Source organism: Lasiodiplodia theobromae (assembly GCF_012971845.1).
Source record: "Lasiodiplodia theobromae strain AM2As chromosome Unknown scaffold_19, whole genome shotgun sequence".
NCBI classification, from domain to species: Eukaryota; Fungi; Ascomycota; class Dothideomycetes; order Botryosphaeriales; family Botryosphaeriaceae; genus Lasiodiplodia; species Lasiodiplodia theobromae.
In genome coordinates this window covers 484,407-497,388 of record NW_023336398.1, presented here as the reverse complement: position 1 = coordinate 497,388, position 12,982 = coordinate 484,407, and the positions used below count along the sequence as shown (strand labels likewise).

Genomic DNA, 12,982 nt, shown 5'->3' with positions numbered 1-12,982 from the left:
CTACTCCCCATGCAATCTTCTGCTGCATTATTGTAGCGAGGTTTTCCGGCGAAAGGGCTGAAAGAGGAAGCGATTCTTGAGCTTGCAGCGGGCGATCCGGGCTGAGAATGTTGTTCGATGCCTAAGGCAGAGATTTCCAGCGGACGACCATCTTTATCACCACAACACTTCATAACAATAGCAGTGTTTCTGGGCCAACACAGGCCAATTACTTAACACCTGACTGCGGCCTCTCGCTGCACAATCACCGGCCGTTCTTCGCTTCATATTCTTTTCCTCTCCTCTCCACCGACCTCCCTCGACATCTACACTTTCGTCTGCATTGCCGCGCGCACACGCGACGATTCACAGATCTTCCGACCTCGCCATCCCGCGATCAACTTGATCGCATTCACACTTCGGCTGTCGCATTATCCGCGCGCCTTGTTTTCCGCGACGCTGCAGCGTCCACCTCAAATCGCTTTAACCTCACGCGAAACAATGCAACCCACAGCAACAAACTGTCCCGACAACCCTTGACCCATCCACAATGCCGATTCTCCTCCTACGCACGACGCGCCTTCGCGCCGATGCCGTCTGTCCTGTCATCAGCACGCCGCACGTCATGGGCATCATGGCGAGCAACCAGCACGGCTCCATCTCCACCGCCACTACGGCACTCAGCCATGATATCCCTCCTGCCTCAGCCCCGATGGCTTCCAAGACCATCTCCTCCACAGTAGATGACAGCAACAGCACGATCAACAATGACAGCACGATCAACAATGAGAGCACCGCGAGCAATGAGAGCATCGCCAGCAATGAGAGCGTCGCCAGCAACGACAACAATGACAGCATCGCCAGCAGTGACAGTGTCACCAGCAATGAAAGCACCACCAGCAACGTCAGCACCACCAGTAGCGTCAGCAACGCGCTCATCGCGCCCATCAAGCCCCGCTGCTTCCCAATAATCACTATCCACACCCCCGCTTTCGTCGCCCCGCGCCGCGCGCTACGCTACATCGCTGCCGGCTGGCGCGTCATATTCGTCCGACCTGCGCGCGCGCTTGCGATGACGGCATCGAAGCTGTTCGGTGTGCTTGTGCCCGGACATGCCAACTACAAGGTCGCGAATGTGGACGCGAATGGAAGTCTGAGGAGCTCCGTTCACCGCTATGGAGACTTGAATGAAGCTGATTCTGCGGCTGCTTCTGAGTTTGTTCAAGAGGCCGTTGTCCGAGAGGCCGTTGTCCAAGAGGCCATTATCCATCATACTGCCACCCAAGAGACCGTCATCCAAGAGGTTGTTATCCAAGAGGCTGTTATCCACGAGGCTGTTATCCAAGAGGCTGTTATCCAAGAGGCTGTTATCCACGAGGAAGAGACTGTTTCCCAAGAGACTACTCTCCAAGAGCAAGAGATTGTCATCCAAGAAACTGCCGTCCAAGAGACTATCGTCCAAGAGCAAGAGACTGTTGTCCAAGAGGTCAGTGGCGGTAGCAGCAACAAGCTGCCGGCTGCAAAGTTTACTTTCAGCTTCCCAGCCCCAAACCACAGTCAGCCGACGGCCACAACCGATGAGTCGTATGTCTACCCCTCATTCGCATCCAACAGCCTCTTTGGGGGCAACAAGCTTGACGCTGTTGGCTTCACATTCACGACTCCCATGGTCGCTGCCACGCACTCGCCTGCCGCTGGAGCAAAGCTCCCAATCGCTATTCCCACATCCGAGTTCATGTTCACTGCGCCTCTTGCTAGGTGCAATACACAGCATAGCAACAGCTCCGACATTGATAGCTGCTGGGATGGAATCTTCTCACACACTTCCCACAGCCCCGAACCAAGCATGAGTTCTCCTATTGCCGAGGATAAGAAGAGTGAGAGGAACAACAACAAGAAGGGAGGCAAGAAGAACTGCAACAAGAAGAAGAAGGAGCCGACCAACAAGGCGGCAGTTTGGGGAGGCAAGAAGGGGAAGAAGGGAAGCAACAAGGCGAAGAAGCACTGAATGTGCGTTTGAGATGACGGCTTTCATTTCCTTTCATTCCTCTATTTTGATCGACTTTCTTCTTTTGCTCTGGGCTCAACCACAACGGCAACAAACGTAAGGGGCTAGAACCATTTGGGAGCTGTGCTACTGAGCCAGCGCTCTCGTCAGCGATTATTATCAGGGCAGCCGATCCGTGCTTCTTCTAGGGACATTCGAGCAGTAGATATGGTAGTCTCAAACAGGACGAATAATATTGACTTTTTCTATCCATAATCCAACATGTGAATGAAATTCGCGTTGACCGTAAGTGTGAGTTGGATTGAATCAATTCAATGAAACAGGAGATCGGAAGAAGGTGAAACTGATTTCAGCGCAGTCTCCGATGTCTTATCCGCTCAGGGTTCACCCAAACGCGTGCTTCGACTCACTACGCGTTTTTCGCGTAGCTGCCAAATCCAGCAGCCACGGCACCTGACAGGGTCTTCGCGTGGCAACCATCGCTATAACTACCTTCCTTTGGTCGACGCGTCGGCTCCTCACCTTCCTCCACCTCACTCCTTCTTCCTCACTCGACCACAACAGAGTGCCATGTCGTCCGCCAACGCCATGTCGTCCTCCGGCGGCGCTTCGCCTGCCTCTTCCGACTCGACCATCACGGCAGAGGCGCCCAAGGATATGACGCTTCCGGTCTGGGGCATTATCATTCCGCCCTCCACCCAGGACTGGATCAACGCCGGATTCAACGTCTCGTTCTGCATCAACCCGGCTACTGTCAAGACTTGGATGGTCACTGAACACGGACTCGTTCCCAGTAAATACTTCACCGCTGTCTGACACTTTCGAAAGATCTAAAGGCACTGACTCTTTTGCTCGTAGTCATTAAGCCCGGCGCCGAAGACATGCCTGCCGATGTCAAGGTGGCCACGATGCGTAAGTGCTACAGCTTCTCAACCCGCCTTTGTCGGTCCTAATTCTCTTCAGAACCCCCAATTACTACTCATTCGCCACAGAGGACCTCGTCGAGGCCTTCGGCCTGAAATACCAGGCTCCGTCCACTTCGGGTTTGGTGTACGGCGACTCTCACAACCACAACATCTCTTCCGCAAGTGAGGTTTCGACCGTCATTCGCGATGACCGCCGTACCGATAACTACAACAGCCCCGACTGCGGCATGCGCAACATTCAGCGCTTCACCCCGTCTCCTCGCCAGTTCAATGTCCCCACCGGCTTTGCCCAGCACGCCCAGCGCGCCTTCACTACGCATGCTCGCCCCATCCGTCCGCTCCCACCGCCGCTTCCGATCGACACTTGGCCGGCCAGGCAGCATTCGATCTCGTCGTCGGCCGCTCTGGCGCGCACTCCCACGAGCTCCATCGCTCAGCACCCGTACCTCAGCCTCACTCCCCGGACCCCTTGCACCATTCCCCTCCCGGACTCTGCTCCTTCTTCGGCTCCGCTGTCGGCTCAGCACGACTACGGCTACAACCACAACTACAACTACATGCAGCAGCAGATGACCAACACCACCGCCCCGCTCTTCCCCGGCCCCGTCGTCCACTCGAAGACGGCGGCCTGCAACACGACCAAGCGGGCGTCGCTCGAGAAGTTTCTGCTCCACGTCGCCTACAATGTCCCGTCGCAGCCGTTCTGCCCCGGCTGGACCAACAAGTACACGCTGGAGCCGATGCCTGCCATATTCCCGCGCTGGACGGCCAGTGCGGACAAGGAGTTGCGCCTCGCTCGCCCTGATGTGTGGGGCGCTTGAGACAGATCTCAGTAGAATGCGGTCGAACCGGGACGCCTCTTCCATGAACGACGCCTCTTCAATGATTGAGGATACGGTCTGCAACAGAATCAGCAAATAAGCTGAAATGGCTGGGTGGGATTGATGTTTGCTTTTGTTTCTTCTTCTTTCTTTATTTTCATTCTTTTCCTTTCTTCCTTTCGATGGGTATAATTCATTACCTTGCTCCAACGAGCAACGGGTCACTGAGGATCGGAACGGGCTGGTGGTTTAACTTTAACCTTTTTTTTCTTCTTTTCTTGTGAAAGGCACGCACAACGAAGCCGACAGAGTGCTCAGGCATGGGGTGCCATTATTTTACTAAGCACAGTTCAAACACAGTTCCACTCTTAGAAACACATTTTCTCAACAAATCGACCAAAAAAATTGAAAAATAGAAATGCTTTCTAGAAGATCCCTTACCTTCTACGCCGAGAAATGACCATCGGTGTCTTGAGGGAATGTGCATGTCCGAGTTGCGAGCGCGCGCCATCACCGCCACCACCACATCAGAAAGTCTCACCACCAGGCGCGCACTCACGCATGAAGAAAGTGAGTCACAACCTGCGCACCCGCTGCAAAGCATGCATGCACGCTACAAACTCGGAGATCCGAATTTACTTCATCATCGTCGTCGTCGTTGACGGGGTGCGCGTAACGGCGAACGACGCGACGTGACGGCACCACCACCTCTACAACCCAAGCGGTGCAGCACGCCAATAATTGAACGAACAGCCGACCGTCACATCTGGGGCGGAGGGGAGGGGGGGCGTCCGTCCGCGCATCTTATCCCGAAACAGGGGGCGCAAGCGCGCGACGCCCACTTCCCGCACGTTCTTTTCTTCTTTCTCTTTCGTCGTCGGAGAATTTCCCATTCGCGCCCACCAGCAGCGGCGGCGCCCAGCAGCGGCGGCGCCCCGCCGCCTCGTTTCCACGGCCACGAGCTGGGTGGGTGGGTAGGAAGGACCTGGCGCCGGGTCGCTGGTTCGCTGGTCGCGTGCGTGCGTGCGTGCCCACCCACACTCCAACTTCTTGGCGCGTTCCGAACAACTGTTCCTTCTAAGAACAGCGATCTGCACGTATGGAAAGGACAGACGAACAGCAGAACCCTGCGGAAACGGCGGAGAGCGAACAACAACAGGGGGACGGATCGTCATGACGTGCCTCTCCGAATCTTGTTACACATGGTTTGCAACGGTCCTTGGGGAAGAAAAAAAAAGAGGCTACGTCAACAATGCGGGGGAAATTGGGATGGGAAGCTTTTCCCCGCCAAGTTTTTCTTGCTCTGCTGCTAGAAGGGTGACGAGGGAACGAGCGAAAGCGCAAGCGTGTACGCGGCGTGTGCCCCCCGGTTAGTTACTGTGTGTAGTGAGCGCACTTACCTGACTCTTGTTAAACTCTCCTCTGGCCGCTAACCACGCCGGCGGTAGCTTCCGACGCCGTCTTGCAACCGACGTGTACACATCGTCTATTTCCTTCTTCCTTCGCACCTACCAACCCAACGCCGCAGCTACGCCGCAGCCGCGCCTCACAAGACGTAAGAGAAAAAATTCTCGTAGTAATCTCGGATAGACGATGAAACCGACGGCGGCGGCCGAAGACGAGGCATTCGGTTTCCGAGAGCAATAAATCCGAAGGCAAGAAAGAAAAAAAAGGCAGCAAAAAGGGAAACTGCCAAGCAGAGGGCGAAGAGCGAAAAGAGGAAAAAGATGGAAGGTATCACGAGAGACGCCACGTCGAGATGCTCTTGGCAGCCACGATGCTTAACCTTCCTTGTTTTTCCCGCCCCCAAGAAGAGACCGCTTCTTTGGTCGAAGAACAGCGGCGCGGTTTTCCCCAATGGTGACCTTGCTCATTTCCCTTTGTGTGCCCTTCCCCAGCGTGTGGTGGCATGATTTGTCGGTTCGTATAGCCTCTTACGTACGCGACCCCATGGGTTCTCCACGGCGGGGAAGAAATGATGGCGTAAAGAAAAAGGGGGGTGGAAGGCCAGGGAGAGGATCGTGTGCGTGCGGCGTTAAAGTGTGCAGGCGCGTGGCCTACTCCAATACGGTACGACACTTGTCCATGGAGAACGAGCGCCTCACCGTGATGAAGGGGACGTGTGCCAACATGGAATTTTTTCTTTTTCCTTCGGGTCGGCTCTTTGGGATTTCGTGTCGCGGAGATAGGTGTTCGGTCGGCGGCTCGAACGCGCGGAGGTTACGGGGATAATCGCTGCGGGAAACCTGTAGGGCTACAGTCAGGGTCAGCAGCGAAGGATCTGTTCTCAGCGTGCCGTGCTACGCGGCGAGCCAAGGAGGAGGCCAGCGAACGACGACGACGGCGGCGCGCCCATTATCTTATGCCAAGTTGGCCAAGCTGCGGCGTTGCTGGGCGGCTCCTTTCTGCAAGTCATGCGTGTTGGTCTGGAAGAGACGGGACTGCCAAATCGGTCGTGCCGCCGGTGGGTGGTCAGCACTGGGCAGCTCAACGATGATGGTGGCGGCAAGTTGCGCCGGCTAAAGCTGGTGCTGGTGGCTCACGTCTTCAGTGACCGACATCAGTTGAGCACGGCGGGGGTCAAGTGAGTCAACACGTCAATCATGGAGCCGGGGCAAAAATTGATTGATTGGCATTCTTGCCGAGTCGGACGAGGCTCTGTCGGCTGGCGCAGCGGGAACGGGCCGTGGCAATTGTGTCGCTCAGCTGCGTGTATTTTGCCGGCCAGGCACGCGACGCCCAGCAGCAAGCCACGGCTTGGGATGACGCTGGGCATGGCTTATCTCAACCTCCCAAAGTACCGTCGACTTTGTCAGTGTCTGCATGCAAGCGACCAGACGACGCGTTCACGATGGTGCTGCAAAAGGAAACCGGCAGGTGGATTAGGAATGACTGGGGCCTCATTCGATGGTGCTATCGCGGCGTCGTAAGACTTTGGAGACAAGACTGGGGCCCGTGTGGGCAAACGCATTATCTGAGAAACGCACACTGACCCGCCGACCCTGGCCTGCATCCGCTGCAGTGAGAGCGGCGCTTAGGACCACACACTTGGGCCGGCCAGAGGGAAGAAGTGGCAGACGCGTACGTGCAGCGAGGCATTTGTTCAAGCGGACTGAGACATTATTCTGGATACACGCGCCGATTGTCTGCGGTGAAGGCAGTCCCCTGGCAGCTCCTTGACGTAGGTATGCTGCAAGTCTGGTAAGCACGGCACGACTCCCACGCGGCTCAGGCGGGCACGAGGGAAAACAGTTCCAGATCAGTGAGAGCCGCAAACCGCCGCCAAAACGAAACGGCAATGGGTAGCGCAGCCCTAGGAAGGCGCTGGCGAGGCCGCTGTCGGCAGATGTGCGGACAGCCGACGACGTACGAGCCAGAAGGTGCCAAGGCGTCAGCGAAGGGTTCGCGATGCAGGGTTGTGCAGGCGGACGAGGCGGTGTCGTTGGGCCGGTGGACGCGACTGACGACATGGCGGCTGTCACCCGTGACTGCGCTGCGCTTGGAGCACGAGGGAGGGGCTCTTTCGCCCCAGAGGCAGCCTGAGTCGTGGGTCCTCGTCGGCCGACAGCCTGCGCGGCCCCGAGGCGGCTGCGTGCGACTCCGCAGGCCGTCGGCGCACTCTGGCAGCCAGAGGGCGAAGTCTGGCATGAATTCGGAGGCACTCTACTCGCTGCGTCCGTCTCTCCACGATCCCGCCCCGTTTGCGCCTCCGCTGTCTCTCCTCCACACGCTACCCCGTGGGAAAGCCTGCTCTCTCCGGATCGTTTTCGTCGCGTTTTCGTGTCGCGCCCGGATCGCATCCTCTTTCAGAGCCGCTCAGCCAGCGCCGGTGGGCCCCGCTAGTCGGAGATTCAACCCCCACGGGACATCTTCAGAGATCATGGATGCAACGCTGTCAAGGCGCCCAATGAAACGCGCCGCTGTGGAGATCACCGCCGTGTCATCGAGGTCCGACCACTGGGAAATACCGCCCTTGACGTCTTTCTTTTACTCAGGATCTCCCGCGCGGTCGGTTTGGGAAGGCTCGCCGCCCGCGGTCCAGCGCCGCACCAGGGCCGCCCTGCCTGCGAAGGAGCAGCCTTCGGGCCGCCGTCAATCCCGGAGTCATCTTCACTACACACCGTGATACCGGCAGCTCGCGAGACACGGTGGTGTGTCGGCAGTTATTAATAATTATGGCCCAGCCGTTGGCCCTGCGAGAGGCTTGTCCGCAATCGTCCTGAGCTTAACCGGCTTGTCCAAGCTTGGCGGGCTCTGCTGGGCCCGGCCCGATTTTTTCACTCCACGAGCGGATCCCATTGCTTGCAGCGCCCAGCTGATTTCCCATACATGACAGGGGTCCGTCCACCCCCCGAAAAGCCACCGCCGGTCCCGACTGCCGCACCAGATCCGGACATGGGGTCTGTGAGCTTCGTGCTCGCCGCCATGCACGCCAGAAGCCAGATAGCGTTATCGATCCGGCCATCCTCCCGTGAGGCCCGTGTTGGCCAGCAGTCATACGGCACACCTCCCCAGACTGTGGGGCCCAACAACCGGTGCTCAGAATTTTGGCAGCCCGCCACTGATGCTATAAAGACTACGGTCGTCTGCTCCGGGAGCACCCCTTCCTGCGCTTTCTCTCGTCCCTACTGCCAATTCCCTGCTCAGCCTTCACAATGGGTGCCAAAGGTCTTTTCGGCTGCACCGGCCACGCTCTCGAGCGCCTTCAGCTCGCCCTGATTGTCGCCCCCTCCTTCATCCTCTTTGGTTACAACCAAGCCGGCCTCGGTGGCCTCCTCACTGAGGCCGACTGGGTCAAGACCTTCCCGCAGATCGACACTGTCAACACTGAGGGCGCTGAGAAGAGCCACAACTCGACCATCCAGGGCTTGGTTGTTGCCACCTTCGTCCTCGGTGCTCTCATCGGTTCCCTCTCATGCTCCTACACCGGCGACAAGTACGGCCGCCGTGCCGTCGTCATGGCCGGCGCCATCTGCACTCTCATCGGTGAGATCTTGGAATGCTCCGCCTTCACCCTGGCGCACTTCATTGTCGGCCGTATCATCGTCGGACTTGGCATTGGTCAGCTCAGTGCCACCGTGCCTGTGTGGCAGAGCGAGACGTCCGGCGCCAAGAACAGAGGCCAGCACGTTGTCCTCGACGGTCTCTTCATCTGCGTCGGTTACGTTCTCGAGTCGTGGATCGATCTTGGTTTCTTCGAGCTTCCCGAGGGTCCCGTCACTTGGCGCCCGCCGATTGCCATTGCCATCGTCTTCTCGCTTGTTCTGATGGCTTCCGTCTACCTCTTCCCCGAGTCTCCCAGATGGCTCGTCCGCATGGCTCGCAACGACGAGGCTCGCAGCGCCATTGCCCTGTTCCGCGGCTACGACGAGGATACTATGGAAGTTCAGGCTGAGCTGGCAGGCATTGAGCTTTCGCTCGAGGAGACTTCCAAGAGCGGCGCCTCGCTCAAGGACATGCTCAAGATGGGCGAGGACAAGCTTCTCTACCGCTTCCTGCTCTGCATTCTGCTCCAGTTCTACCAGCAGATGTCCGGCTCCAACCTCATTTCCGTCTACACCAGCATCCTCTTCCAGCAGAACCTTGGCATGAGCGGCGAGCTGTCGCGCGTCCTGTCTGGTGGCGCCCTGACCTGGAAGTTCCTGTCTTCCTTCGTCGCCTTCTTCACCATCGACCGCTTCGGCCGCCGTGCCGTCTTCATGTTCAGCGGTGCCGGCATGTCGCTCTGCATGATCGCCCTCGCCATCACCACCTCCATGACGGACAACCGCGGCGCCCAGATCGCTGCCGGTTGCTTCATCTACCTCTTCAACTTCTTCGTCCCCATCGGCTTCCTCGGCGCCAACTTCCTGTACTGCACTGAAGTTGCTCCTCTGCGCCTCCGTGTCGCCATGTCCTCCATCTCCACCGCCAACCACTGGCTCTGGTACGTCGCACACACTTCGCTCTCCCAATCTTTTCCACAAGAATTGAAGCTAACCAATCACTTCTCTCGAACAGGAACTTCGTCGTCGTCATGGTCACGCCCGTCGCCCTCGCCAACATCGCCTGGCGCTACTACATCGTCTACGCCGCCGTCGCCTTCTGCATCCCTCTCAGCGTCTACTTCTTCTACCCCGAGACCATGGGCCGCAACTTGGAGGAGCTGGACCTCATGTTCCGCGAGAGCCCTTCGGTGGCCGCCACGGTGCGCTTCGCCAAGAACCGCCCCATCGCCATGCCGCAGGAGTTCGCCGTCGACCACAGCAAGGGCGGTGTCGAGCACGAGAGCGACCTGGAGAAGGAGAAGGTCGAGGTGGCATAATGAAACAAAAACAAAAAAGTTTTGTTGCGATGATGTTTTTCCTTTTTGGCCGTTTTATACCTCATAGATGATGCGATTGTACCGTATATGTTGGGAGTTGGGTGTCCTTCCTTACCTGCCGAAGAGGTCCGTGGTCGCTTTGTCCATTGACCAAGCGATCGGCGGCGCCTCTGCGTTTCTTACTCTTGAGTCGTTCTTTTTATTCGACTGGAACGCGTGGGTGGCGTCATGACGCCGCTCACATCAACAAGGTCGCTTGTTGATGGCAGGGTTTGAAAGGAAATGGAGTGCTGCTTACGAAGAATAATGATGGAGTAATTGAGAAGAATAAAAGTACTGTGAGCGAAAACCAGTTGTGCATATTGGATTAAAATTGTTCAGGCTTGTGAAGTCGATCGAGTGGTACTGATATTAGAAAGTTGGGCTTGTCGCATTGCAATACGAAAAAAAAAAAAGAAAAAAGACATGCGATCAGCATTAACAGAATAGAACGTAGTAGATAGTACTAAAACCAGTAAAAGGCTTCAAGTCTGAAGCTATACTATTTTTAATGCAGCCTGACAGGCTATAGATTCTTTCGCCGTGTTCCTCCATATTTGTTAAGACACTGTTGTCGCCGTGGTGGGTTTCGCTAGACACGAGATACTTGGCATGGTGTTGAGGAGCCCCGCTCTCAACGACAATTGGACCACCTTTCGGACAGAGTGTCACTTGGTGGCATGATGTGTATTATTCCCGGTACCCGCACTCCATTGCCGTGAAAAATGCGCGCTTGCCGCCCCGAGCTTGCGATGAGGGGTCCGCAGATGAAACAAAAGTTGACGTAGACTGGCAGGAGACCTCCGATCAGGCTGCCAGGCAAACAATATCGGTGTGCGTCACAAAAGAGGGGTGCAACGAGCAAGTAGGACGACTGCTCTTTATCACCTATCATTAAATCACGTGGCGAGCCCTCGGCTTGCTTGGCTAAATCGGTCCAGACCATACCAAGACACCATCGCTTAGCTGTAAACGAGCGTCTGTAAGCCAAAAACTTAGTTTTAGGCGAAGATCACCAATCGTACCTGCCGTTAATAGCACCCCCCGGTGGGCCCGGAAGCTGCCAGCTAAGCGACTGCGGCACAGCGAAGACGGCGAGACGTTCGATAAAAACGCCAGACTGCGTACTTTCACACCCCCTTGACATCCTGCGTCTTCTTTTCTTTTTCCCACGCTATCAATTGGTCCCTGCGCAAGCGTCGGCTTCTAGACATCATGTGCCCGCCCACTGAGGAGCCTCAACCTCCGCAGATTGAGGCGGAAGAGGTACGACAGCACATAAAAGTGCTTCTAAACATCACTCAAAAAAAATGTGGCCACATTCTTAGACTTGTGAACATTAATAGTATAACGACGATACGGAATCCTCTTACGAAAGCGATCTGTGCGTTTTTTTTTTTTTTTTTGCGTCCACGAAGCACTACCCCTTCCGCATACCGCTAGTGCACACACGCCAATACTGTTGTGTATAAAAGCCAATGAATCCTGACAATGATTACAAAGCCCGAGCACGTCCTCGTTGAGCTCGTCAATCACAGATTACGAGTACGAAAATGGTCGCCGATACCACAGTTACAAGAAAGGGCGTATGTCGGCCAATATTTGAGAACGAGACTGAATCGTGTTGCTGATCCGAATACTCCAGTTTACCTTGCCCCAAATGACGAGGTTTGTAGATGCTTTTACATGCAACACGCGTAGGCCATCCTGACGAATAGGCGTAGGATGAGAAGGACCGCTTAGACCTTTGCCATCACACCATCACCCTCCGCATCGGCGGAAAGCTGCACCTGGCCCCCATTTCTCCCAACGTCCAGGAGGTCTTGGATCTGGGTACGGGCACCGGCATCTGGGCGATTCACATGGGTAAGGGGGCTCAAGCAATAAGTCATTACCGCAAAGAAGGCTAAACAAAAGCCGATTTGTAGGCGATGAGTACGAGTCCGCACGCATCCTCGGAAATGACCTCAGCCCGATCCAGCCCAGCTTCGTGCCGCCCAATGTTCGCTTCGAGGTTGACGACATGGAGGATGTGTGGACGTATACGCAGAAGTTCGACTTCATCCACGCTCGCTACCTCGTGGGCTCCATCCGCGACTGGCCTAAGCTGATCTCTAACTGTTACAAGTAAGCCGTTTTTGTCTATTCACATTCCGCCGAGCCATTATGATATTTTATGGTTTCCCCTGGCGAGGGTCTAAAAATAAATCAATAGGTTCCTCAAGCCCGGCGGCTGGCTCGAGGTGAAGGAGTTCAACATGCACGCCTACTCGACCGACGGCTCGCTGGACGAGGAAAATTCATATCTCAACCGCTACCTGCGCGAGTCAGCCGAGGGCATGCGCTCGCTCGGCATCGAGCCGGAGCCCGCGACGAAGCTGGCGGGTTGGCTGAAAGAAGCCGGCTTCGCCGACATTCGGGACGAGCTCTTCCCGTGCCCGATTGGCTCGTGGCCCAAAGATAAGATGCTGGTGAGTTGTGCCTCCTTTTTTATTTTCCCTCTCTTTCCCCTTTTCCAGGGCCAAAATTTTGTCTGTGCTTGAAAAAGAGGCCGGGGAGGAAAGAGTGGGGTTGAAAATTTGGGTTGCGGGCTGTTTTGACTGACGTGGCCATTGTCGGCCTCTTTGTAGAAGGAAGTCGGCTTGTTCAATCTGGCCAACTTTGTGGATGGCCTGGAGGGCTTCTCGATGAGGCTCTTGACTAGCACTAGGGGGTGGAAGAAAGAAGAGGTCGAGGTGCACGTCGCGCATGTCAAAAAGGAGCTGAAGAACCGCTCCATCCATTCTCAGCATGATATGTGAGTTGAATTCTCGAAGAATATGGTGTTGCTCTGTTGCTTACGAGAGTATAGGCATGTTGTCTATGGACAGAAGCCGCTTGATGCGGAATAGTTGGAAGCAGAATG

At 56.1% G+C, this 12,982-nt stretch overlaps 4 protein-coding genes across 4 annotated transcripts; all 4 read left to right on the top strand.

Annotated features, from left to right (window-relative positions):
• Window positions 1–529: 529 nt before the first annotated feature.
• Window positions 530–1,987, top strand: LTHEOB_6645 (uncharacterized protein; the record flags this gene model as incomplete). Its single annotated transcript, XM_035515924.1, has 1 exon — window positions 530–1,987. One exon carries the CDS (start codon window positions 530–532, stop codon window positions 1,985–1,987), a length of 1,458 nt encoding a protein of 485 aa, XP_035372680.1.
• A 570-nt stretch (window positions 1,988–2,557) lies between these two features.
• Window positions 2,558–3,734, top strand: LTHEOB_6644 (uncharacterized protein; the record flags this gene model as incomplete). The annotated part of the gene is made up of 3 exons (XM_035515923.1): window positions 2,558–2,780; window positions 2,846–2,899; window positions 2,980–3,734. The coding sequence occupies 3 exons, from the start codon at window positions 2,558–2,560 to the stop codon at window positions 3,732–3,734; spliced, it is 1,032 nt and encodes a 343-aa protein (XP_035372679.1).
• A 4,655-nt stretch (window positions 3,735–8,389) lies between these two features.
• Window positions 8,390–10,038, top strand: LTHEOB_6643 (Sugar transporter; the record flags this gene model as incomplete). The annotated part of the gene is made up of 2 exons (XM_035515922.1): window positions 8,390–9,660; window positions 9,735–10,038. The coding sequence occupies 2 exons, from the start codon at window positions 8,390–8,392 to the stop codon at window positions 10,036–10,038; spliced, it is 1,575 nt and encodes a 524-aa protein (XP_035372678.1).
• Window positions 10,039–11,292: 1,254 nt separating this feature from the next.
• Window positions 11,293–12,968, top strand: LTHEOB_6642 (Methyltransferase type 11; the record flags this gene model as incomplete). The annotated part of the gene is made up of 9 exons (XM_035515921.1): window positions 11,293–11,343; window positions 11,424–11,461; window positions 11,581–11,663; window positions 11,723–11,745; window positions 11,802–11,943; window positions 12,006–12,204; window positions 12,293–12,548; window positions 12,708–12,874; window positions 12,929–12,968. The coding sequence occupies 9 exons, from the start codon at window positions 11,293–11,295 to the stop codon at window positions 12,966–12,968; spliced, it is 999 nt and encodes a 332-aa protein (XP_035372677.1).
• Window positions 12,969–12,982: the final 14 nt, after the last annotated feature.